This window comes from Glycine max, chromosome 6, assembly GCF_000004515.6.
Source record: "Glycine max cultivar Williams 82 chromosome 6, Glycine_max_v4.0, whole genome shotgun sequence".
Taxonomy (NCBI): Eukaryota; Viridiplantae; Streptophyta; class Magnoliopsida; order Fabales; family Fabaceae; genus Glycine; species Glycine max.
In genome coordinates this window covers 4,718,182-4,744,837 of record NC_038242.2, presented here as the reverse complement: position 1 = coordinate 4,744,837, position 26,656 = coordinate 4,718,182, and the positions used below count along the sequence as shown (strand labels likewise).

Here is a 26,656-nt window from a genome sequence, read left to right as displayed (position 1 = left end):
AGAGAGACATTTCGTATCTCTGTCTTTATTAATAAAAACAATGAACAAAATAGTGGTAACATTTTTTTTTTAAAAAAAAAGTGGCAACAGTTATATTTTGAAAACTTAAAAAAGAAAAAATATATTTATATATTAAAGAGTAATTTAAAAATAAAAAATGTATACAAAGAAATTATTATCTTTATTAATAATTATAAATACACGTGTAGTGTAGTGGTCATTTTTATTTTTTTGGTGAAGAAGTGTAGTGGTCATTTTTATTTTTTTGGTGAAGAAGTGTAGTGGTCGTTGATTGATGTAGAGGTAGCACAAAAACGGTCTTTATACGACATTGACTCGTTGCATGGATCCAAAACATCTACGGTTCATTTTCATGAAACAGTATACAATTCCAATCCTAAAAAATATTTCATTTTATAATTTATATAACCAAAAAATGAAAATATAATTTGATGAATGTGCATCGTACGTAAGTTTCAAAATTGCATCTATCGCAATCATAAATTTATTTTCTAATAATCATTTTAATTTTTGTTCTCAGTTTAGTTTTAGCATTCACTTTACATTTTTATTTTATTATATCACGCATCATATTTTCTTTACATTTATTGCAAAATGCAAACACCAAACATTTCGGGTTATTCAATTTCTGTATACGTGTGTCAATGCCAGTTTGGCATAGATATATTCACGCATGGTTCATTTTGAAAATTTCAACATGCCTTCAACCAAGCAGGACAATGATTTCAACCAAAAGTCCTAAATCTTAAAGTAGTCGAAGTTATAGACGGGTTAAAAAAAAAAAAGACGAGTTAGGAAAATATTAGCATGAAAAATAATTTGAAATTTTAAAATTAAATACAAAATATAAAACAAAATAAAACACATTTAGACAAAAACTCAATTTTCACCTAAAAAGAATTTTCCTCGCTTGACAATGAACATGAACTATGAACGTAAAGGACCAGAAAGTGATTTCCTATCCTTTCGTATTATCATTATCAAAAAGAGAAACACATCCATTAAGGTTCATTTTTATCCGTATAATAATTCAATTGAAAAATAGACTCATTTCGTTTCGTAGTCCAATTAGAGGAATTAGCAATTAGCATATTGCGTCACAAAAACAAAAGAAACCACACCAAGTATTTTCTGCGGGGAAAAAGGGGCCATGCACTTACTACATAACAAAGTGTAACTATGACAAAATATTACTACCGTTATCTAACCCTAAAATAGTCCCGTATATTTATCCTTTAATAGAAAAATCTGCATCTGTGCCACTCCCACCACCCATGGTTTACAATAACTAATTAACTCATTTGCTTTCCGTAACGGGAAGGTAGACACCTTCGGCTGCCAACCAGACATTGTCAGCACGCTTTTCACGAACACCACAAACCTGGTAAGATATCATAAATGACAAAAATGTTAATTAATATACATCCGACAATTTAGTAGGATCACTATGAAAATTGATCACATATACCATGACCACCATTATCATTTTACTTTCTAATCCAAAGCTAACTTGACAAAAAAATTATAGCTAAGTGCCTAAGTCATCTACAGAATACTTTTTACTGATTTTGTTGATGCACTCTATACCCAAGCAACTAACGTTAAAATATAATGAGATTTGAATTTGATTATGAAATGGAAAACATGTAGGGGTTTGGAAAAGAAATGCAGTAAGCATAGAAAATATTATTCACACATCTGTAGCCTATAAAATGTTTTTAAAGGGAGAATAGAGTATTTTCATATTCCAGGCAATTTCTCACCTCCTGCTGTCCCCCAGCAATACGACTGTATTTCTTATCATGACTATGTAGATAGCCTCCAGTGTCAATATGCTGAAGGCGAATTTTCTGATCCTGCTTCCAAGTCTTTCCACTTCCTTCTATTATAAGCCTAAAAGACAATGAAACAAATATAAAGCACCATCCAGAATATTTAGATCTAAATATCCATTGAGAACAGACAAGAAAACAGCCTCACTTCCAATAGTCCCCGGTGTCAGATTCGGATTCTCCTCCAAAACAACTTACCTGTTTTCAATTCAAAAATTGTCAGATATCCAATAGTCAGACAGAGTTTAAAACAAGTTATATTTGTCAATCAAAATCTTAACTTTAATCAGAAGCTAATTTGAATGCGAAGTCAAGAGAATAATAAAAGAGAGATCTATATTTGCTGAGAGTCCCTCTGTTCCTCTCTATTTATGTTCTGATAGTTCAAGAATTTTAGCAGAGCCAAATTTTCATGCATCAGTCAGTAGGAAGGGAGACAGATATAGTGAGATAGCTTATTGCATGAGTGTTTACTTATTGTACCACAACAAAGTCTTATCCCACTAGATAGTGTCAGTTACATAGATGGATAAATCAATTGACAGCATTGGGATAAATAATATTGATTTTCAATACAAAAATGAAAATATGGAGAGGATTTTTAAGAAATATGGTTATTAGGTTATATGATATATCATTAGAATGGTGCTACATACAAGGCATCAAATTAGCAAGAGTAGAAGAAATGATAAATTGATTATGGGGAAAAAGCTACACAAAACTGAGTATTTTCATTGTCTAAGGTAATGGGCATATACATTGCAAAACACAGAAGAGAATGTCTTTCACAATAAATGGGTCTAACATAAGTTCCTTAAGAGAGGACATACGTTCAAATCATTATTTAACCAGATTATAGGCATGTTATTCATGCATGGGAAATGAAGTAGCACAGTGAAAAGAACATGTCTAAGAAAAGAATGTACAGCATATGAGAATGCTCAAATATCAAAGATGTGCAGTAAAATAGAAGGGAATGGGTTCACTCAAAGCTCAGGGAAATAACATTATATTAAAGATGAAAAGGACTCCACTAGAAATAGAATGATATATACCACTCACAAGATAATAGTGATGACAGGACTAAAAGGCAAATAATTATGGGGAAATTCAATCCAAATATTCCAGTTTGATTTAGTGAAGAGATTATTAATAGATTAAAATTTCATTTAAAGATAGTGATTGATTAGGCAAGAAAGGCATTGACGGTGTGCATTAAGAATAAATATGTAATATAAAAAAATCCTTAAACATCTTCCTAAGTATGATAATATCATTCACCATTTATTTTAAAATATCACATACTCTCCCAAAGGGAAATAATAAAAAGAAAGGACCCTCAATTTGGTCCTTGAAGGTTATATGCCTCACCACAGTAGTCCTTTTAAAAAAATATGGTTCTGAACAATTTTAAATGGGAAGCGTGATCTGCACAAAGTCTCGGAGCAACTAAAGTGGTGACAAAAAAAAAGAGGGGCTAGTGCGGTACTGCTTGCTGTGGCCTTTAGGATAGATGAGGGACTTAATCCGTTGCAACTTGAAGCAAAGATGAAACAGTATTTGGAGAAAAATTCCAATCTAAGATCTAGACAGTAGGAAAAAAAAAAACAGACACAGAACAGCAGAAGCAGGTGCCACATGGAATATTGTATCAATTACATCCGAAGTGCAGAGTCCTTGTAATCAAGCATCAATCAATACATAGAAAAGGCGGAAACTGTACTGTAAACATTTCAACATTAGCTTATTCACAATCATACATAGAAAAGCGGCAGATATGCCACACACATTACAAATGAGACCCGCATTAGAGAAATCATCAACAGATCCTAAAGTATTTATAGTTTACAAACAAAACAACTAAAACAAGCACTCACCTCAAGATTGCCTGATATCGGGGATGCATGCAAGTGGCTGTGCAGCCACTTCCTTGTCCTCATGTGCTGCAATCTAATGATTGTGCCACTTTTAATGGGGTCACCTTGTTTAGCAGAAGTTCCTGGCTCAGGTCTTACAATCTACAAAACAATGCACGTATCTAAGGTCAAGACAAAAACCAAATGCGGCAGAGCAAAATTTATAAGGGGGTGTTTGGTTTGGTTATTTTCTGTTTTCATTTTCACTGAAAACAGAAAACGGTGATGAAAATGTGTTTGGTTAGATTTCTAAAAACATTTTCAGTGAAAATGAAAACAGGAAATAATCAGAAAATGAAAAAAATAAATTCTCGTTTTTTAGTGTTTTCAGTTGAGAACAGAAACTTCATTTCAGGTAAAAGGAAATTGGGGTGGCAATGAATGTAATTTTAAGCAAATCTAAAAATACAAAAAGACAAGAAGTCAATATATCATAAATTTTCAGTATTTTTATTTCATGAAAACAGAAAACAAGAAGTCAAATCAAACATGTTTTCAAAATTGAAAATGAAAATTGGAAATGAAAACAGAAAATGAAAATGCAAACCAAACACACCCTAAAAATTTAATAAGAACACGATGATTTACAGAGTTATCTAATCATAAATTGTCATATATAATTGAACATTTTGTTGATTGTTTTAATAATTACTTAAAAAGTCAATTTCTAATTAGTTGATAGTGTAAAATTCTTTAAGCCGTAAACATAGATAATGCTGCAAACTTGGCTCTCACGTCCTTGGATTTTTTTCATTCACAGAAAACAATTCAAATAAGAAAAAACAATATGAATAATGAAAATACCCAATAACTATTGGAATCGTCAACACTGGGGAAACCAGTAACCGATTGTTGTCCACTGCCAGAACCGTAGGGCACGTCATGAGAATGCAACCGAAATTTGGTCTTCTCGTGCATAAGCTTCAGAACCGTGCCGTAAGTAACCTGCACCTGCACAATTAAAGATATCAAGCAGTGAGAAAAAAAAACTAAGATCCCTAACCCTAGAAAGGGAAACGGTAAGAGAAAAGAGAGAGAGATTGAGAGAGAGACCTCGACGCCTTCGGAGGAAGCGGCGGATGCGGTGGAAGAAGGAGCGATGTCAGAGTCGAAAGTGATGAAGAGGAAGAGAGCGAGGGCGAAGAATCCGAGAGCCATGAGGAAGAGCAATGCGATGAACCAGTTCTGCTGCCAGATCGGAAAATTGGATTCCGATGGGATCCGAGGTTCGCGGTAAACGATCCGGGTCGACCCGGAAGTTTGTTGAGAAAACGAAGACGAAGAAGAAGATTTTCTTCGAGAGAGGTTCTGCGAGGCCGAGGAAGCCACGGTTCGAAGCGGGTTAGGGTTAGTAGCCAGATCGGAAGAGATAGATAGAGCGCATTCAGAAAATGGCCCTTTCTGCACCACCAGCACCCAAGGACACACGCCAGTTTACTTTGTTCTTCTACCTTGAAGACACGTTACGTGACATATTTTTACCCAATGGAGATCGCACACGTGGCGGTTTTCATGACGTGGATGCTCATTAGTGGTCAAAGTTATCTATATGCTCATTAATCGGTCCAGTGTTTATTATGTTTCCGCCGTTTCACACTTTCACGTTTAGACCTCACGTGGGTTACTTTCTTTCGCCCATATTTTTACATATACGACCTTCTTGTGCATTTTCTTTTGGGTATATTTTTCTCAAAAATATCTTTTGTTAAATTTTAAATAGTATTTCAGCATGTATATTACATAGAAAATATTTAATTGATACAACTAAAATTTATAATAAATTAATTATCAAAACTGCAACCAATTATTATCCATACAAGCAAGAGATGTCACCACAGTAGTATCATTGCTAAATGATTAAGGAAAGTTTTACATGTTCAAATGGTCATAATACTATTTGTAACGTGTGCATCTAAGTAAGTGTCGCCCACACGATCTATCGAGAAAAACATGTCCTAAAATGATTTGTGGAATCTGTACTCAACATTAAACTCCCTATGTCGTTGAGCTTTTTCATAAATCAATTTATCTAAACGAACAATATTTTTTTGTTTAATTATTTTGTGGGATCCCGTACTTTTATTAAATTTTTGAATTAGTTCCTAAACTTTATTTTCTTTACACTGGGTCTCCATTTTACTTCCAGAAAAATGCTATATATACATTTTCTAATAATTTTTTTATTAGTTGGAATTTATTAAAAATTTCAAAATCAAAAGAGAAAAATATTAAATAAGACAGAGGAATTGAACCACAGCCTTTTTGGTTTTTTTTATAATAAATTATAAGCAATAAAAAAATGTTTGTCTAAAATTGTGTCTAAGAAAGTAATGTTTATAGCTTTATCCTCTAAGGAAAAAAAATGTATATTTATCCTTATACTATAAATTATAATATTCAATTTAGAGAATACAATTTTTAATATGTTTCTAATTTTTTGGAGGTGCATTTTACACACTTTTTTAGCTAAAAAAAACTCTTTCAGTTATCTCAACTTATCATCTTTGTATTTTTATTTATAGTTTTGATTTTCTCAACTCTCTATTTGTTTTAATTTTTAAAAAACTTTATATTGCAGTTTAAAATAATTATTATAAATCTAAAAAATATATAATTTGTATTATGAATTTTAATTACAATACAAACTATAAATTTTAAAATATTTATTTATTACAGCTATAATATTACAACATCAACTATAATATAAATGTGTGTTATTAATTTAATAAAATAAATTTTACGGTAAATAGTCATTTTTATTTCTTAGAGTGTGAGATAGTAACAAATTTATATATGAAATATCAAAGAATAAAATTTAGTTCACGAAAATGTAAAAAAGAATAATAAATCTATCCCACCGTTAATAGTAAGTGGTGTAACAACAGCCCGCCTCTGTACATAAAACAATCCAAACACAATTGTCGTTATCTACATTGTCTCTTTCTTTTATAAACATAACAAAGTCTACAAACAATCAAAATCCAAGGAACATAAATTTGAGACTCAAAATTGAAACCCTAAAACAAAGGACAACAGATGCGAGACCCAAAATCCAAACAACAAAAATTGAAAACCAAAATTCGAGATCCAAGTAGTTGGAGTGAAGGATAAAGACGACATAGAGGGTGTAAACGAATTGTGCCCGCAGACCACAAGAGAGATGCAATTACCACCACTTTTAGACCTTCTATCCTCTAGTGCTTGAATCTTGAATTTTGTTTTTGTATGCACTTGTGCTTATAGAAATTGGTAGGGGGTTCAATTTTGTAGTGGTGTTGTTAGAGGTTGAGAGGATTTCAATTTACCACCACTGATGATTGTTGAGAGTGAGGGTGACAAACTGAGAATAACCATGGTTGTGTTTACAATGGCGACTTGGGACTTCTATTTTGTTTATATATATATATATATATATATATATATATATATATTTATTTGTTCACACATCTCTCAAATTATTTTTTTATTATTTAAATGGATTGAGTTGGTGGTGGTGTCATCGTCGGAGGGTGGTTGTCATGGAGTGTTAATGACGCCAATGTGTTTTTTTGGTTTGAGAAAGAGAGGTTGCTATTTTTAGATTTGAGAAAAGGAGGGTGGAGGCTCCGATCCGCATGGACACACATTAGAATTTTCTAAAATATAATGTTCGATAATAAAGTCAAGTGAACAAACATTTTTGTGACATTTTTATTTTGATTTGTCATATAGGCAGATCTATTATCGTTAATGGAAAAACATATTTATTATATTTTTACACGTTTAGAACTAAATTTTAACTTTTTATCATTAAGGGATAAAATTGTCAATACCTACACTCTTAGAAATCAAAATCAGTATTTCCCCTAAAATTTATATTACCAAGAAAACTGAAAAAGATTGGCAACGTCAGACGGATTCCATTTCCATATCAACTCAAATTCACGAGCCCGCAAAATCCGATAGAACGAGCGCTAGATTCTCATTTAAAAATCAAAACATCCAAATTAAATTTCAACATACAAAGAAAATATAGTCCACATTTTTTTTTCAAATATTATTATTTTTTATAAATATTTTTATTAATTTTTAATAGTTAAATGTTTATAAATTATCAACTAGTAAATGATAAATAATTATATTAAATATTACTTTTAAAGCATTTATTATAAAAATAATAAATTTATTATATTCAATGATCTATAATTAAATAATGATATAACATTTTTAATTTTTAATTATAAACATTTTATTTAACTAATAAAATAAAGTAAAAAAATATCATACAAATTATATATTTTATTTTTCTGCAAGTATTTTTAATTACACAGTATACTCACATACACACACATTAAATACACTGTTTTTGCTACATACATATTTTTCGACACATATGCACACTTTTTTTTTTTCACACACAAAAATTACTTTCTATTCCGTTACCATGAATTGATTCAGATCTCCCGTAAAACAAAAATTACTTTCTCTTGTTTAGATTTTTTTTGTGTTACCCGGTCTCTCTGTCCTGTTTTTTCATAGAAAAGGGGAAAAAGGGAGAATTTTTTATAGAAAAAAACCCTAATCTTCCCGTTGCTTCTCAAATCGATTCAATTGGGGCGTTTTCAGGGCATCAATGGAGTGAAACAGGAGAGAGAGAGTCCGTGTTAGATCAGAAAGAAGAGACAGAGACGGCGCCACCAATGGCGGGAGCAGATAAAGAATTGGAAGAGCAACTTCTTGAAGCCGGTAACAAGCTTGTAGATCCTCCTTCGTCGGTGGAGGACCTCCTCGCACTCCTAGAAGTAATAATAACGCCTTCTCCCCCTTCTTTCTTCTCTTCAAATATTATTATTTTAACCACTTACTTTCTCGTGATTCTTTTTTAGATTTGTTTTGGGGGTGACTTTTCATTTGTTACGTGTTGAGGCATGTTGGTGTTTAATCTGTTTTATATAAATCAATGGAGTGGAACCTAGCAATCGAAATTGTAAACACGCTACTGAAATTGTTTGGCTGTAACCTTTTTTGTGAGATTTTGGTATAGAACATGTAATGTTTGATTGCAAATTGTTATTTCTATTACCTCAATCGATAAAGGTTATACCGTACGTGCTAAGTTATTAGAGACATCCTATGTTACGGGGTTCTAATTGGTATGTGATTGCTAATATTATTAATATGCTGGAATTGATTATAATTAACGTCAATCTTCCTAGTTGTTTGGTCAGGGTTGTGTGAAATAGATGATGTAAGTGAAGAAAATTGAATTAGGTCCTGAAATAGGCTTTATTAGAATTATTGATTGTTGATTATTGGTTTGATGGTGAGTGTAGTAAGTAAGCAAGGGGTTTGGGGTGGTGCCAAGTGCTTAAGCTAGGTCTGGGGATGTTGGGCTTGGTTCCAGTGGTTATAGCAGAGGCGTTTACTCTGGCTTTCACTGTATAAAGGTTGACCTCCCACGCATTATCAGAGCACCACCATAATCTTCTGGCTTTACACCAAATCCAGCAAGACTCACCCAACATCTTTTGCTAATTTGCTGTTAAATATCTCGGGCTTTTTTGGTTTGGTGCAGTTATTTGGGAAGTTTGTGATGATGGGTGTGAAAGCTATCTATGATGAGTTTGGGGATTTTATGTGGAGCTAGGGGGTGTCAGCTTGGGCTATAACAATATCAGAAGATTAAGAGGATGGGTTGGGTTTCAACAACACAACAACAACAAAGCCTTATCTCACTAGGTAGGGTTGGCTACGTGGATCACACGACACCATTCTGCTTGGTTAAAGATAAAAGTTTCGCAAATACTATTCTCCTCGAGATCCATCTTGACTGATTCCTACAATGTCCTTTTTGGTCTCCCTTTCCTCTTCTCCCCAGTGCCTTTCAGGACATTCTTTGTACATCTCCAATTCACCTTAATCTGCTTTTTGTTGTCTTTTCTTCAATTGGTGCTGCACCAATCACTTCTTGTATACAGTAATCATTTTATATCTTGTCTTTTATTGTATGGCCACACATCCATCTTAACATTATCCTTTTTCACAATATCAGCATTGTTTAACTTTCTGACTGGCTTTCACCTAAGTGCTCTTTAGCTTCGCAGGTGATGGAGAATGCTCTGTTTTAAATAATGTCTCTTAATTTGGGCAATTGTAAGAAAGGTTGATTTTATAGTTTTACTATCTAAAAAATTCATCAAAAGTTTGAACTTTGAAGTGAGGTGAAGCTGAAAAATTCCTTTCTGATAAAAGATACGCAAGTCTAAACATAGTCCTAACTAAAATGGTTGGTCAAAGCATGAAACACATTTTTGTGATTTTAATTTTACATATTATTTTTTCCTTTTCACTACAGCAAGTTGAGAGTTGCCTATCAAGGGTTGAACAGTCCCCGACCGACTCTATGCAAAATGCACTCTCTCCATCATTGAAAGCATTGATTGCAGACAAACTTTTAAGGCACTCAGATGATGATGTCAAAATTGCAGTTGCATCTTGCATCAGTGAAATAACAAGAATCACTGCACCTGAAGCTCCTTATGATGATGATCAAATGAAGGTGTGTACAATTTTTTCTACTACAATATATGAATGGGCTTGATGGTTTATCATGCTCTGTATGAAAGACATCAGTAAATCAACTGAATTTTACCAATTACATTTTCATGCAGGAGGTATTTCAATTAATAGTGTCATCATTTGAAAATCTACATGATAAGTTAAGCCGATCATATTCAAAGATGATCTCAATTCTTGACACTGTTGCTAAAGTCAGATCATGTGTGGTAATGCTGGACCTTGAATGTGATGCGCTGATTTTGGAGATGTTTCAGCATTTCTTGAAAGCTATAAGGTAAGACTATTGTACCTATTTTGGACAAGTTCAGCATCATTGTGGCTTTAAATACTTTGTTGTCTATAATTCTACTTCAAACATGATTTGATTATTCTGATCTTTTACTACGTAGTCTGTGTGGACTATCTTAATGTGTGTGTTTTTTTTTTCCTGCTTAATACCTTGTAAACATGTAATAACTTGTGTGATTACTGATCACTTCCTTCCATATATTTTTACACTCTGATGAACGAACACTTTAAATTTGACTATGTATCCATATCATACCTGTAGGGGATACTGATACATGTATAGTATGGTTCCCCCATATTTGAGCTTAAGTGCCTTTATCTTTAACCCTCTTGTGTACATTTTTTCTTTGTATAATGAAGGAATCAATTTCATGACTTGAATCAAGCATTTTTATTTAAATTCGACTAAAATTATGCTTCTTCAGTAACTTCTGGAAGGGATTAAAGACCAACAAAACTATTATGATGATAGCAATTAGCATATCAACCTAAGTATCAACTATATATCAAGAAAGTTGAAGATATCAAGAAATATCAAATTAATAAAACATAAGCAATATATAAATATAAATATATTTTACTTATTATATATTGCCATATCTGTATCCTGATAAAATGTTGTATTTGTGTATTGAAACCATTACTTGTACCTGTGCAACATAATTGTTACATGTATGCAAATGCATTATTTTAAGACAGCTGAAAACATTTGATGTGTGGGGGGCATGGTTCTAACTTGGTCCATTTGAAAATTTCAGGGAACATCATCCAGAAAATGTTTTTTCATCCATGGAAACAATTATGACCCTTGTTCTTGAGGAAAGTGAAGATATATCCTTAGACCTGCTGTCTCCACTCCTGGGAAGCATTAAGAAAGACAATGAGGTTGTAGTTTGACAGTTACAATCTAGTAGATTGTGATTTTAAACTTGAACCTTGTTTTTGTTGTTCAAATTTTATCATTGTTTTGATGTTGATAATTATTGTGATCTAGGAAGTTTTTCCAATAGCCCAGAAATTGGGGGAGAGGGTCCTTGAAAGCTGTGCAACCAAGCTGAAACCCTACTTGGTTCAAGCAGTGAAATCCTTGGGTATATCTGTGGATGATTATAGTGCAGTACTTGCTTCAATATGCCAAGATGTATCTGATGACCTGGAGAAAAATGATACATGTGTTACTAGTGAGCATGTGGTAAGTTTTCTGTTGGTATTTTGTCAATTAATGTTTGAAACATTTCATGATGAGAAAATTCATGGAATTTTCTTTTGGTCATTTTGACTTCTTTCAGGAAGATAAGAGTGAGTCAGCGAAACAATCACTGGAGGAGTCAACACATGTATACCACACTTCTATTTTCCTGCTATTTATGTGTCTTTTGGTTCTAAATTTTTGTAATTGAATACTGGAATATGTTGATTGTAGTTTGATCAGGTGGTTAAAAAGGATTCAAGGGAAGTTACATCCTCTCAGCAAGAAAATCCTGATGATGTGAATAAATCTCCAAAGTCAGTCATGAGCAATGTTGTTGCATGTGTTGAAGATAATGCTTTAGCTCATTCCGAGTCCATTAAAAAACAAGAGGATGCTGATTGTTCTAATCACTCTGAAGGTTTGAATACTTCTGGTAATGAGGTGAATAATGATTTGGACATTGAAAAAGTTGACAATAGTAAACAAAAAACAGAAAAAGCTACCAAGAAACCACGAAAGAAATCAAGCTCTTCAATTAAATTGACAAAACCTTCCAAGGGTCAAGTTGCTGCTAATGAGAAGGAAACTGAGAAAATGCTCGACTGTGAAAGCAACAGCAAGATAGTTCACAGTTCCCCTCCCGAGGACCATTCTGTTGAAGCTGCAGGACCTTCAGAGAATGACAAAGGGATTGATGCTAAGATTTCGTCGCCAATGGCATGCAATGATGATTCCGAAGTTGTTGCTTCTCCACCAAGTGAGAGCCTCTGTGATGAAAATCATTCTAAGAAACTTGGACGAACAAAAAAGAAAGATGGCCCTGTAAAAGAAGGGACTGCAGAGGATGTTTCAAAGGTGACAGCTAGTGATTCAGAAGCCAAACCTGCCAGGCGGTCAGTGAAAAAGGCACTTGGTCAGAAGGCTGATGTGAAAAAAACTAGTGTCGTAGTTTCAGTAAAAAAAGGAAGTTGGGCTGCAAATGATGCAGATGCAAAAAAGCACTCAGCCAAGAAATTTGATGAAAACAAAAAGGGTAGTGGTGGATCCTCTTCAAGGCAGATGGAGGACAAGAAAAAGGGAGGTCGGGGGAAAGCTAACTCTGAAGCAGATGTTGCAAAATCATCTGCTATTGATGTGGACAAGGTATCTTTTTGAGCTTTATACAGTGCTTGATTCTTTGCTACTGCTTACTAGCATTAAAGGAGTCACTGTTTATTATTTTAGGAAATGGTTTCTTCTCCAACGTCTGGTACAAAATCAACTAAAGATGGAAAGTCAGAGGAGACTCCCAAGACAAATCTGAAAAGGGAACGCACTCCAGGAAAAGAAAATGTATGTATCCTGTTCACTCTGAATTTTTAAATTATAATATTCAAACTTGCCAGATATAATTGTTAGGGATCTTTTCCTTTAGGAAAATTCTTTCTGTAGCTATGTCTTGCTAATCCAGCATTTTCATTTTCTTCTCACATTGATTGCTGATTATCCGGCTGCTGTATCAGGAGTCTGGTGTGAAGGAATATGGTGAAAACCTTGTCGGTTTACGGGTCAAAGTTTGGTGGCCTAAGGATCGTGAGTAAGTACTTAACATATTTTCACTTTTTACATGTCCTCACTTGAAATTTGGTTAACTTGGGGGCTAAAGAAATGATTTGTGCTGTTTTGCATTTACTTTCCAATTTTAATCTTTAGTTTTTTTAAAATTTGGTTGTGTGAGCTGTGGAGCACGTGTTTTTAGACTTCTTAATCTGGACTAAATTTTGCTTTGTGTACATTGATAATTGCATTATTTGTATTACAGGCACAATTACTGCATGTATCTTTGTGTAAACCTTTTCCTTGATGTTATCGTGGTCTTGATGATTTAATTTATTTTGACAGTTTATATGTTAAACTGTCCCTTGTCATAATTACACAAATTACTTCTCATAAATTATAATTGGTATCTTTTGTAAAATTTAGTGTCAGAATTGAGAAAGCTTTGACAGTTTGAGAACTAGGGTATACCATCATGCAAATTCTATTTATGATCAGTTTACCTGTCCATTTTGATGTAATAGAAATATTTACTACATATTTTCACTGACACATAATCTGTTACAGGTTTTACATAGGTGTTATTGATTCTTTTGATTCTGCCAGAAAGAAGCACAAGGTGATTTGACTGTTTATTTGAGATATCTTTGTACCCTTCCCATCACTACTGCATGAAGCTTTGTATTCTTTTTGTTTTCTTTTCTGCTCTCCCATTTTAGTGTTTTTAATTATTTGTTGGAAAGTCAAGATGGCTTAATATCTTAGCCATACATTTGGATTCCGGGGGGGGGGGGGGGGGTGGATGTTACATTTAGGTGTTGGTTCAAATTGCAAAAGAAAAAAATGCTGATACTGCTGTTATTGGAGTTAAGAGAGTTTTGTTAATGTAGTTAGTAGTAATTGGAAAGGTTTTTCTGGGAAGTAAAACAAAAATAATGAAACCAAAAATCATTTTAGTGATTTTCTCATAAGCTAGAAAGAGTAGCATGTGAAAAAAAACTATATAATAAAAGCACATTTTTCAAAGCTTATCCAAATGCACCCTATTTTATCTTGTTTTTTGTTTTAGGTTTTGTATGATGATGGTGATGAAGAAACATTAAATCTTGTGAAGGAAAAATGGAAGGTCATTGAAGCTGACTCAGATGCAGATGAGGTTGGTATCTGCCTTGTACTTTTCACAACAATTTTTCTCTCTGTCTAAATTAATGGCAACTATTTCTATGGATTCTACAGGAAGAACGAAGTGATTGTGCAGATCTTGATGTTTCCACTGATATGTATGTACTGCATATTGTTAATGTCAATTTTTGTAGTTACATTTGGTTGTATTATCCTATATTTTTCATGTATGTTTTTATGTTGTGTGTGTATTGAGATGTTGCCCTTTGCACAATTTGTGTATGTGTGACTGTGTTCTTGGCTTAGATGGTGCTGTTGTCTGTGCTTGCCACTAATTTGTTGGATACATGTTTGAAAGAAAGCTACCATGATATATATGACCCCAGAACCTGAACCTACTCTTTTTGCAAATGTGTATTTTGTCAATGATGATTTGCCTGTGCCCTTAATTTTGAGCTTTTGATATGATTTGTCCTATGGCATAGTTCTTAACTAGTCCCCCCCCCTCTCTGCTCAGTCCAGGGTAGTTGTTGCTGTGTTGTGCATTTGATGTTCCAATTATGTCTGTGGTCTTTAATTATTGAAGCTGTTGGATATCCAGAGCACGTAAGGGTTGTGAATTTTCAGGTGGATTTAATACATGGTGTTGAGTGCTAAAAAAATATTTTTAAAAAAACTGTTAATATCCTTTAATTTAAAGGAAACTTCTTTGACACTGATATACTCATCTGTTAACTGATATATAAAGATGGAACAGTGCCAAATTATAGGACATGGCTATTTGTATCCCTCGTGAAGCTATTGGGCTATTTGCTGCATTGGTTTGATTCTTTATCAATTAAGAATGTGTTAGTAGATTGCTTAATGTTTTCCATTTGTTTTGAAGGATCCAAATGGACAAGTCTTGTTTATTGCTGTATTTTGTGATTCTCTTTGATGCTGTGGCTTACATGGTGCTTTCCAGCTGTTTCTTTATTTGGTCTTATGTACATTGCATCGTTCTCTGATCCTATTCAGGCCACTGAAGAAGAAAGGGAAAACAAGTGCTGGTGAATCAACCAAGCAAGGAAAGATGGATGTTTCTTCCAAAAGGTTGGTGAATATCAATTAAGCTATTTAAGTGCCACGTCTTGTTTGATATCTAATTTTTTTACTTCAATTTGTAGCAGTGGAGCAGCAGCATCCAATAGATCAAAGGGTGCATCCACAAAGTCTAGCCAGAAGTCCAAGGATGGCAACAAATCCAAAGATTCCAAGGCTAATAGCAAATCTGAGGATGGAGTTAATAGAAAATCTAAGGACAGCACTCCTAAAAATGGTAGCAGTAAATCTATTGTTGCTGCTAAAAAAATGAGTAATAAATCCAAAAATACTGATACTTCCAAGACAAGTGAATCAAAGGATGATGGCAGTATCAAACAAAAACCTTCTGCCAAGTTTAAGCATGAAACTCCAAAAAGTGGAAAATCCAAGCAAGAAACCCCAAAGGCTGCCATTTCCAAAGGAAAACCTGTCAAAAGTGGTGGAAAGACTGATGTTAATGGTACCAGCAAAGCAAGATCTGGTTTATTGAAGAGAAAAGATTCCGAGAATGAGAACTCTGATGTTTCAGCTGGAGAGAGAGAAGATGCCAAGGGCAAGAGTGCAAATTCATCAAAGGCAAAAGGAAGTGAGCTGAAGAGTGGAAAGAAGCGTCGGAAAACCTAGAAGTGGGTATTTGTCCCCCCTGTTTATTCCTTAACTGGGTGCTTCTCTTCTGCTCATCAGTTTACTCTTCTTCAGAGCATTTAATTTTTTCTTCCTATGGCTAATGAATTTAAGCTGTGTATGAGGTAGCTGTTCATCGTTTTGTGGTAATTATCCAGTTGGTAATAGCATTGTTATCTTTAGTTATTGGTTAGGCCAGTTTAGTTGTAGTATCGGTTAGTATCTTTAGTTATTCTAGACTAGATGTATGTTATTTAAAGGCAACACTGGATATTATTTGGCTAGCAACCTTCATTTAAAGAATGCTTGCTACTTACAACTTACCCAATTAACGTTTTTGCATTGCTCAGTGCTGAGCTGTGGTTGATTTATTGAGACAATACGTACACTAAGCGGAACGTAATCTTTATATGGTTTATTTGGTTTCGATTTGCATGTTTGAGTGCTATATAAAAAATGATTGATTGTTTTAACTCATTATCGATTGCCTCATGTAAAAGTAACAAATGATTTGTTACAATAATCGGTTCACATAAAAAAATCAATTATCTTTATTTTTTTAACTTAATCACACCGTCAATTTGTTTATTCCAACATTCACAAACATCCTGCGTTGGATAAGAATATCTCTGCCAAACTATACTGGAAAATTGTACTGTACTGAAGAATTATAATATCCGTTGAGACGTATGTGGCCAAAGTTTTTGATATTTCTACGATATCGCATTGGTAGAAAATGATTGTTTTCAATTATTGATATTTCACATTGATTCCAATTTCCACCTTACCTCCACCAGGTCTCATGCCAGGCCACTACTGTGAGTACTGTCTACTGACTAGTGGCATGAGCTCGGTAGTGATTTTCACCTTGTTCATAATTTGTTGGTTGTTAGAAGTTAGAACCCCAAATCTTTAGCTGCCTTTGTTTGATAGTTATTTTCAAAATATGATGCAATCTTTGCTTTTATTTTTTCTCCATCTTATTGGTGATTATTGTTTATTAGTCTCTTCTTATTGGTCAAACGTTCCTGCAAAGTGGAGTTTTATGTCGTGTAGCTTTACAAGAGGCCAAAATCCAGTTGAATTTATGGGTCATAAAACAGTGACTTTGCTTTTGTCCTCTTGCTGAAGGCATAAGTATTGATTACCAGTGATCAGCACTTGGAATTTTATACATTTTGAATTGATTTGCTAACTCCACTTTTTCTTTTTTAGCTGCATATTCTCTTTCTGATAGAGATTAATTCATGCATCAGAAAGAGGCGGCACTGTGTCAGAATGAAAAATGTCTAAGAACTCACTCTTGTCGATTGAAAGTTATTAAGAATGATATATTTAATGTTACTTTCTTTTAATGTGTGAATTTTAAACCAGAGAGTGTATTTTAAGGAGTGTTAAAATTGTGTCCATTTTTTTTTCTTAATTGAAAATGTGTTTTTAATACTCCTCTTGTTAGAATATCAGTTTTTTTTTTTTTTGAATGTCAGAATATTAGTCTAATGTAACTTATATCATAAATAGTTTTAGTGTGAATTTTATCAATCTAACTGTTAAAATATATTAATATATTTACCTTGATCCTCGTTGTCCCAAATTAAGTTGAAACAGTATAAGCAAAATATAACCCACATTTAATTATTTTTTAGTATCTACATTTTATTTTTCTTGTGAGTTTAATGTTTATAAATTGTAAATGTAAAATTTTTAAATTATTAACTAACTAGAAATTATTTGAAACATGACTTTTAAAGTATTTATTATAAAAATTAATAAATTTATTATATACAATTATTTATGATAAATAATAAAGTAAAAAAATTCTATTAGGAATAAATATAATCAAATTTTTATTAATTATAACACAAATTAATTTATTCCTTTGCAACATGTCATTTTTTAAGTACACACATACATACCGATATACACTTTTTTTTATACATAAACTTATTTTTAATGGCACACATACATTTTAAGAATAAGTTCATTTTACTCGGATCAATAAATAAAGATGAGGTTTTAAAAATATTTATTATAAAAAACAATAAATTTATAATATACAATTATGCATAATCTATAATAATGTAACTGGGTAAAAGGAATATAATTTTTTTATCATCAATATCTTCTTTTTTTTAAAATTATTATCAATATCTTTAATTAATGAATGTACTGTCTTCTTTTTACTATGTACTTTTTAATTTTTAATTACACATATATACACTTTTTCAGATATATTTGTTTTTCTTTTTTGCTTCAAGACATATTTGTTTTATTAATTCTACATATACATTGAGTATATCCCTCTGATACAAGGATCTATTTTCCTCCTTGAACATATCTTACTTTCTCTTTTTTGCGTCATTTTTAAAAAGTAATTTGGGTATGAAAATGTTAGTCTAGTAGTATTCATTCATTTCTACTCTTTTTCACAGGAACGAACACATGCTTAGTTTTTGTCTGTGACTCACTCACTCAACTCTGTTGTTCATTAGTGCTGCAAAAGGGGAGGAAAAAACAAATAGAGAAAAACCCTAATCTTCTGGTTCCTCTCAAATTGGTTGAATTGGAGCACTTTTATGGCCTCAACGGAGTGATGCAGAGTAGAGTGGTGTGAGTCTGTTGTAGAAGAGCAAGACAACCGATGGCAATGGCGTCTACCGATACAGAGTTGGAAGAACAACTCCTGGAAGCCGGTAACAAGCTCCTCCTAGATCCTCTCTCCTCGGTGGAGGACCTCCTCCCACTCCTCGACGTAATAACGCCCTTTCCCTTCAATTTTTGATTTTTCTGTAGTGTGTAGTGGAGCTAGAAGTTGCTCCTGTGTAAAAAAAAAGTACATGCAATATTTGTTTTCAAATTGTTATTCTTCTAGCTCAATTGATGGGATAGGTGTTATAACTGGTTGTCTTTTTCTAACTGAATTTGTTTTAATGTATACATATTTTATGCTAATTACTAAATATTGTATATCATTGCCGATCTCACATCAATCTCGGGTAGTGGGGTGTTGGATTTGAGATTTTGTTACATCTTCTTTACATACTTTAATTGCCCTCTCTGTTTTGTTGTTGTATTGTGTTGCTGTTTTGTTGGGTCATTTAGCATATATTTATAAACTACAGTTGTGTGCATAACTACTAAGTTGTGTGAAAGACCAGCGTTGTTTCACTTCCTGTCAGGCTTTCACGTAGGCACTCTTTAGCTTCACAGGTGATGGAGAGTTTTTATGATTTAAATAATGTCTCTGAATTCCGGCAACTGTTTATCTAAAAAATTTAAAATACAAGTTTGAACTTTGAAGTGAGGTGAAGCTGAAAAGTTCCTCTCTGATAAAAGTTATGCAAGTCTAAACATAGTCCCAAGTAAATGGATGGTCAAAGTATTAAACACACTTTTTGTGATTTACATACTATTTTTTCCTTTGCACTGCAGCAAGTAGAGAGTTGCCTATCAAGGGTTGAACAGTCACCTAATGACTCTATGCGAAATGCACTCTCTCCATCATTGAAAGCATTGATTACAGACAAACTTTTAAGGCACTCAGATGACGATGTCAAAATTGCAGTTGCCTCTTGCGTCAGTGAAATAACAAGAATCACTGCACCTGAAGCTCCTTATGATGATGATCAAATGAAGGTGTCCACGATTTTTTTCTACTACAGTATATGAATGGACTTAACTATTATCATACCCTTTATGAAAGACATCAGTAAATCAATTGAATTTTACAGATGACATTTTCTTGCAGGTGGTCTTTCTATTAATAGTATCTTCGTTTGAAAATCTACATGATAAGTTAAGCCAATCATATACAGATGACATTTTCTTGCAGGTGGTCTTTCAATTAATAGTATCTTCATTTGAAAATCTACATGATAAGTTAAGCCAATCATATGCAAAGAGGACCTCAATTCTTGAAACTGTTGCGAAAGTCAGATCATGTGTGGTAATGCTGGACCTTGAATGTGATGCCCTGATTTTGGAGATGTTTCAGCATTTCTTTAAAGCTATAAGGTAAGACTATAGTAAAGTTCCGCATCATCATGGCTTCAAATACTTTGTCGTCTATAATACTACCTCCAACATGATTTGATTACTTTGATCTTTTACTGCATTATCTGTGTGAACTATGTTAAATGTGTTTCTATTTTTTCGTGCTTAATACCTTTTAAGCATGTACTAATACTGTTGTATTTGTGTATCGTATTGAACCCAAGACTCACACTTTTACCTGTGCAACATGGTTGTTACATATATACCAATGCATTTTTTTTAGACAGTTGGAAATGCTTAATGTGGGGGGTGGGGGGCATGGTTCTAACCAGCTCCATTATAAAATTTCAGGGAACATCATCCAGAAAATGTTTTTTCATCCATGGAAACAATTATGACCCTTGTTCTAGAGGAAAGTGAAGATATATCCTTAGACCTGCTGTCTCCACTCCTGGCCAGCATTAAGAAAGACAATGAGGTTGTAGTTTGACAGTTACAATTTCATTGTCTCTAGTAGATTGCGATTTTAAACTTGAACCTTGTTTTTGTTGTCCAAATTTTGTCATTGTTTTGATGTTGATAATTATTGTGATCTAGGAAGTTTTTCCAATAGTCCAGAAGTTGGGGGAGAGGGTCATTGAATGCTGTGCAACCAAACTTAAACCCTACTTGGTTCAAGCAGTGAAATCCTTGGCTATATCTGTGGATGATTATAGTGCAGTACTTGCTTCAATATGCCAAGATACGTCTGATGACTTGGAGAAAAATGATACATGTGTTACTAGTGAGCTTGTGGTCAGTTTTCTGCTGGTCTTTTGTCAATTAATGTTTGAAACAATTGATGATGAGAAAGTTCATGAAATTTTCTTTGTTGTTTTTTTGACTTCTTTCAGGAAGATAAGAGTGATTCAGCAAAACAGTCACCAGAGGAGTCAACACATGTATGCCCCCACTTTAATGCATCTGTTTTTTCTGTGTCTTGTGGTTCTAGATTTTTATCTTCCAGGATTGAACACTGGAACATGTTGATTATGGTTCGATCAGGTGGTTGAAAAGGATTCAAGGGAAGTTGCGCCCTCTCAACCAGAAAATACTGGTGTGAGTATATCTCCAAAGTTGGTAATGAGCAATGGTGTTGCATGTGTTGGAGAAGATAATGCTTTAGCTGATTCCAAGTCCATTAAAAAACAAGAGGACGCTGATTTTTCTAATCACTCTGAAGGTTTGAATATATCTGGTGAGGAGGTGCATAATAATTTGGACACTGAAAAAGTTGACAATAGTAAACAAAAGCCAAAACAAGCTACCAAGAGACGACGAAAGAAATCAAGCTCTTCAACTAAATCAGCAAAACCTTCCAAGGGTCATGTTGCTGCTAACGAAAGGGAAACTGAGAAAATGCTTGACCATGAAAGCAACAACAAGAAAGTTCCCAGTCCCCCTCACGAGGATCATTCTGTTGAAGCAGCAGGACCTCCAGAGAATGACAATGAAATCGATGCTAAGATTTCATCACCAAAGGCTTGCAACGGTGAATCTGAAGTTGTTGCTTCTCCACCAAGGGAGAGCCTCTATGATGAAAATCTTTCAAGGAAACATGGACGAACAAAAAAGAAAGATGGACCTATAAAAGAAGGGGCTGCTGAGGATGCTTCAAAGGTGTCCGGAGGAGCTAGTGATTCAGATGCCAAACCTGTCAGGCAGTCAGTGAAAAAGGCACTTGGTCTGAAGTCTGATGTGAAAAAAGCTAGTGTGGTGGATTCTGTTAAAAAAGGAAGTGGGGCAGTTAATGATGCAGATGCTAAAAAGCACTCAGCCAAGAAATTAGATGAAAACAAAAAGGGTAGTGGTGGATCCTCTTCAAGGCAGATGGAGGACAAGAAAAAGGGAAGGCGGGGGAAAGCTAACTCTGAAACAGATGTAGCAAAGTCATCTGCTATGGAGTTGGACAAGGTATCTTTTTGTGCTTTATACAGTGCTTGCTTCTTTGCTACTGTTTATCAACATTATTGCTACATGATTAATGATTTTATGCTGGTCTGTTATTTTTAAAAGTAAAGTATTAAAGGAATCATTGTTAAATATTTAGGAAATGGTTTCTTCTCCGAGGTCTGGTACAAAGTCAACTAAAAATGAAAATTCAGAGGATACTCCCAAGACAAATGTGAAAAGGAAACGCAGTTCAGGAAAAGAAAATGCACGTATCCTGTTCTCTCTGAATTTTTAAATTATATTATTGAAACTTCCAAGATATATTCGTTAGGTAACTTTTCCTTTAGTGAAAATCCTCTATGTAGATATGTCTTTCTAATTCCAAAATTTTCTATGTCTTCTCCCGTTGATTACTAATTATCTTGTTGCTATATCAGGAGTCTAGTACAAAGGAATATGGTCAAAACCTTGTTGGTTTACAAGTCAAAGTTTGGTGGCCTGATGATCATGAGTAAGTACTTAGCATGTCTTCAATTTTTACATGCTGTAACTGGAATTTTGGTTAACAATCGGCCTGGAATTGCTTTGTGCTGTTTGGCATTTACTTTTAAATTGTAATCTCTAGGTTTTGAACATATGGTTGTCTGTGCATTGGAACACATGTGTTTAGACCTCTTAATGTGGACTAATGTTGTGTTCATGATATTTGCATTATGTGTATTACAGTTACGATTACTACATGTATCTGATTTATGTGTATTACAGTTATAATTACTACATGTATCTTTGTGTATCTTATTGGTTTATATGTTTTTTTCTGCATTTATTTCAACATTGTTTATGATAAACTGTGCCTTATCATAATTTCACAAATTACTTCTCATAAATTGTAATAGGTACCTTCTGTAAAATTTAGTGTTGGAAAGCTTTGATGTGAAATAGCTGGAATTAAACTAGGGTATATCATCATGCACATTCTATTTTTGATCAGTTTGCCTGTTCATTTTGATGTAATAGAAATATTTACTATATATTTTCACTGACACATAATCTGTTACAGGTTTTACAAAGGTGTTATTGTATCTTTTGATTCTGCCAAAAAGAAGCACAAGGTAATTTGACAGTGTATTAAGTCCTTTCTCTACCCTTCCCATCACTGACTAAAAGCTTTGCATTCTTTTATTCTTTAGCATTGTTGTTCCTTCTTAAGCATCTTTAACTATTTGTTGGAATGTCTGGATGGCATAATATCTTAGGCATACATTTGGATTTTGGGAATGTTGGGGAGGGAGGCAGGGGTACATTTAGGTATTGTTTCAACTTGCAAAAAAATATAACATACTGGTACTACTGTTATGGCCCATTTGTTTGAGCCTTTTTTTAAGGAAAAGAAGAAGAACAAAATTTTTAAATTGAGGAAAAAAAATAAACACTGGACATTGTATCTCTATCCCCATATAAAACACCCTTTCAAGTCTTAATTAATTAATGGGAATTAAGAAAGTTTGTTAATGTGGTTAGTAACATTAAATTTGTTAATCATTTATATTAGTTTCCAAAATTACCCTTCAGATTATTTGGACTGTTTATCTAACTCTTTGCACCTAGTTACCTTTCACCTGATTAATTATTTTGTGTTGATCATCTTGAATTCTCACAAGAATGATAATGAGTTTATCTTATGAATTTAAAATATTTGTTTATTGACCACAAAATTTGTAAAGTTATTAAGAATATTTTGGTAAAAAAAAATAATTAATGCAAAAAACAATTTGAATAGGGTCTTATGTAAAGGGACAAACGCTTTTTTTGGAAAAGAGTCTCATATATAGGTGGGGAGGTTGTAATTGGAAAAGTTTTTCTTGAAAATAAAAGTAAAACACAAACAATGACAAAGAAAGTCATTTTAGTGCTTTTCTCATGAGCTAGGAAGATTAGCATGTGAGAAAAAACCTATTTTATCTTTTGACACCTGTTCTCTATTTTAGGTCTTGTATGATGATGGTGATGAAGAAACATTAAATCTTGTGAAGGAGAAATGGAAGGTCATTGAAGCTGACTCAGATGCAGATAAGGTTGGTCTGTGCCTTGTACTTTTTAACACCAAATTTTCTCTGTCTAAATTAATGGCAACTATTTCTATGGACAGGAGGAACGAAGTGATCACACAGATCTTGATGCTTCCACTGATATGTATGTACTGCATATTGTTAATGTCATTTTTTATAGTTACATCTTTTGTTGTATTATCCGATATTTTTCATGCATGTTTTTATGGGGTGTGTGTATATTTGATGTTGCCCTTTTGCACAAAGTTTGTTTGTTTGTGTTCTCGGCTTGGTTGGGGCTGTTGTCACATCTCTGTGCTTGTCACTATTTGTTGGATACATGTTTGAAAGAAAGCTACCATGATATATATGACCCCAAAACCTGAACCTACTCTTTTTGCGAATGTGTATTTTGTCAATGATGATTTGCCTGTGCTCTTAATTTGGAGCTTTTGATATGATTTGTCCTATAGCATATTTCTGAATTTCCCCCTCTTTCGGGTAGGTCCAGTGTTGTTGCTTTATTGTATTATTGATGTTCCAATTATGCCTGTGGCCTTTAATTATTGAAGCTACTGGAAATCTAGAGCATGTAAGGGTTGTGGATTTTCAGTTGAATTTAATAAATTGTGTTGAGTGCTATAAGAAATATTGTAAAAAAATAAACAGCTAGTGTTCTTTAATTTAATGGAAACTTTTTTGGCACTGATATATATATAGAGAGAGAGAGAGATTATTTAATGTTTTCCCTTTGTTTTGAAGGATTCAAATGGACATGTCACATGTGTTTATTGCTGTATTTTGTGATTCTCTTTGATGCTGTGACATACATGGTGTGGTTTCCAGTTGTCTCTTTATTTGGTCTTGTTTACATTGCATTGTTCTCTGATGCTATTCAGGCCACCGAAGAAGAAAGGGAAAAGAAGTGCTGGTGAGTCAACCAAACAAGGAAAGATGGATGCTTCTTCCAGAAGGTTTGTAAATATCAATTATTCTATTTCAGCTTCACCTCTTGTTTGATATCTAAATTTTTTGCTTCAATTTGTAGCGGTGGAGCAGCAACATCCAGTAGATCAAAGGGTGCATCCACGAAGTCTAGCCAGAAGTCCGAAGATGGCAACAAATCCATAGATTCCAAGACTATTAGCAAACCTGAGGATGAAGTTGGTAGAAAATCTAAGGCCAGCGCTCCTAAAAGTGGTAGCAATAAATCTATTGTCACCGATAAAAAAATGAGTAATAAATCCAAAAACATTGATACTTCCAAGACAAGTGAATCAAAGGATGATGACACTAGCACGCCAAAACCCTCTGCGAAGTCTAAGCAAGAAACTCCAAAAAGTGGAAAATCCAAGCAAGAAACCCTGAAGACTCTCATTTCGAAAAGAAAACCTTTCAAAAGTGGTGGAAAGACTGATGTTAATGGTGCGGGCAAGGTGAAATTTGGTTTATTGAAGAGAAAATATTCCGAGAATGAGAACTCTGATGTTTGAGCAGGAGAGGTAGAAAATGCCAAGGGCAAGACTTCCAAGTTCATCAAAGGCACAAGTGAGCTCAAGAGTGGAAAGAAGCGTTGGAGAAGCTAAAAGTATATATTTTTTCTCGCTGTTTATTTCTTAGCTGGGTGCTTGCTTTGTGCTTTTCGGTGTACTATTCCCCATGGCTTTTAATTGTTTCTTCCTATGGCTAGGGTGATCAAATTAATTTAAGCCATGTCAGGTAGCTCTGTATCGTTTTGTGGTAATTATCTCGTTGTTGCTAGCAATCTTTTCTCTCGTTATTAGTTAGGTTAGTCGTAGTATGGGTTAGTATCTTTGGTTACTTTTCCATTGTTTCTAGACTAGAGGAATGTTATTTGAAGGCTAGCAACTTTCATTTATAGAATGCTTTGGCACTCCCCGATGTTTGATAATATATAAATTTACATTCATTCACATAATCACATTGCCCTTGTTTCAATGGTATTTTAAATTTCTATATATTTCAGCATCATAAGTATTGGTGAATATATTTAGGATGGTGAATTTTATTAAGATATTAAAGGATTTTGTTTTTATAAAAAATGTCTGGTATTCAATGAAAATTTTTATTTTTTTAACAACAATCAAGATTTTTAAATAAAATAAATATTGTAATACTCAATCAGGATTATCAGTATTTTTTAGGATGATAATAAAATACAGTGATATTTAATTGATATTTTTTTATAACTTTTTTAAAAAGTCTTTTGACATTAAAATATATACAATTTTGATGGATTGTATAAGTTTTTAGTAGTATGTATAAATACTGGTGTGTACTTGGCTGATGCTCGGGAAAGTATTAAATAAGCCACGCATAGTTATAATATATTTTAAAAAATGTTAAAAGTTCTTTCACCAAAAAATCTTATATTTTGTAATATACTTTATAAAATTTATTTTAATTTAATTTCTTTTAAAAATCTCTATCTACAATGTACTATACAAAAAAAATATATTATATAAGTTACTATGTTATTTTACATTAAAG

The 26,656-nt window shown here is 33.4% G+C and overlaps 3 protein-coding genes across 6 annotated transcripts; 2 read left to right on the top strand and 1 right to left on the bottom strand.

Annotated features, from left to right (window-relative positions):
• Positions 1 to 1,148: 1,148 nt before the first annotated feature.
• Positions 1,149 to 5,386, bottom strand: LOC100792538 (stromal cell-derived factor 2-like protein-like). Of its 2 annotated transcripts, none has more exons than XM_006580944.4 (6): positions 4,823 to 5,386; positions 4,574 to 4,720; positions 3,731 to 3,871; positions 2,002 to 2,051; positions 1,785 to 1,914; positions 1,149 to 1,402 (listed from the first exon to the last, which is right to left on the bottom strand). In XM_006580944.4, the coding sequence occupies exons 1-6, from the start codon at positions 4,925 to 4,927 to the stop codon at positions 1,319 to 1,321; spliced, it is 657 nt and encodes a 218-aa protein (XP_006581007.1). In that variant the 5' UTR covers positions 4,928 to 5,386; the 3' UTR covers positions 1,149 to 1,318.
• A 2,793-nt stretch (positions 5,387 to 8,179) lies between these two features.
• Positions 8,180 to 16,500, top strand: LOC100790092 (muscle M-line assembly protein unc-89). 2 transcript variants are annotated; one of them, XM_006581269.4, is made up of 14 exons: positions 8,180 to 8,550; positions 10,104 to 10,307; positions 10,420 to 10,601; positions 11,374 to 11,500; positions 11,610 to 11,807; positions 11,905 to 11,952; positions 12,039 to 12,950; positions 13,032 to 13,139; positions 13,310 to 13,383; positions 13,911 to 13,962; positions 14,413 to 14,499; positions 14,580 to 14,623; positions 15,483 to 15,557; positions 15,635 to 16,500. In XM_006581269.4, the coding sequence occupies exons 1-14, from the start codon at positions 8,449 to 8,451 to the stop codon at positions 16,170 to 16,172; spliced, it is 2,751 nt and encodes a 916-aa protein (XP_006581332.1). In that variant the 5' UTR covers positions 8,180 to 8,448; the 3' UTR covers positions 16,173 to 16,500. The 2 variants fall into 2 exon arrangements, with proteins under 2 accessions (XP_006581332.1, XP_006581331.1); XM_006581268.4 differs by having other exon boundaries at positions 8,181 to 8,550; positions 15,632 to 16,500.
• Positions 16,501 to 18,497: 1,997 nt separating this feature from the next.
• Positions 18,498 to 26,084, top strand: B12 (AS3/PDS5-related). Of its 2 annotated transcripts, XM_014777300.3 has the most exons (14): positions 18,500 to 18,924; positions 19,605 to 19,808; positions 20,005 to 20,186; positions 20,517 to 20,643; positions 20,763 to 20,960; positions 21,059 to 21,106; positions 21,210 to 22,118; positions 22,255 to 22,362; positions 22,535 to 22,608; positions 23,158 to 23,209; positions 24,086 to 24,172; positions 24,247 to 24,290; positions 25,045 to 25,119; positions 25,194 to 26,084. In XM_014777300.3, exons 1-14 carry the CDS (start codon positions 18,814 to 18,816, stop codon positions 25,636 to 25,638), a joined length of 2,664 nt encoding a protein of 887 aa, XP_014632786.1. In that variant the 5' UTR covers positions 18,500 to 18,813; the 3' UTR covers positions 25,639 to 26,084. The 2 variants fall into 2 exon arrangements, with proteins under 2 accessions (XP_040872229.1, XP_014632786.1); XM_041016295.1 differs by lacking the exon at positions 22,255 to 22,362 and having other exon boundaries at positions 18,498 to 18,924.
• Positions 26,085 to 26,656: the final 572 nt, after the last annotated feature.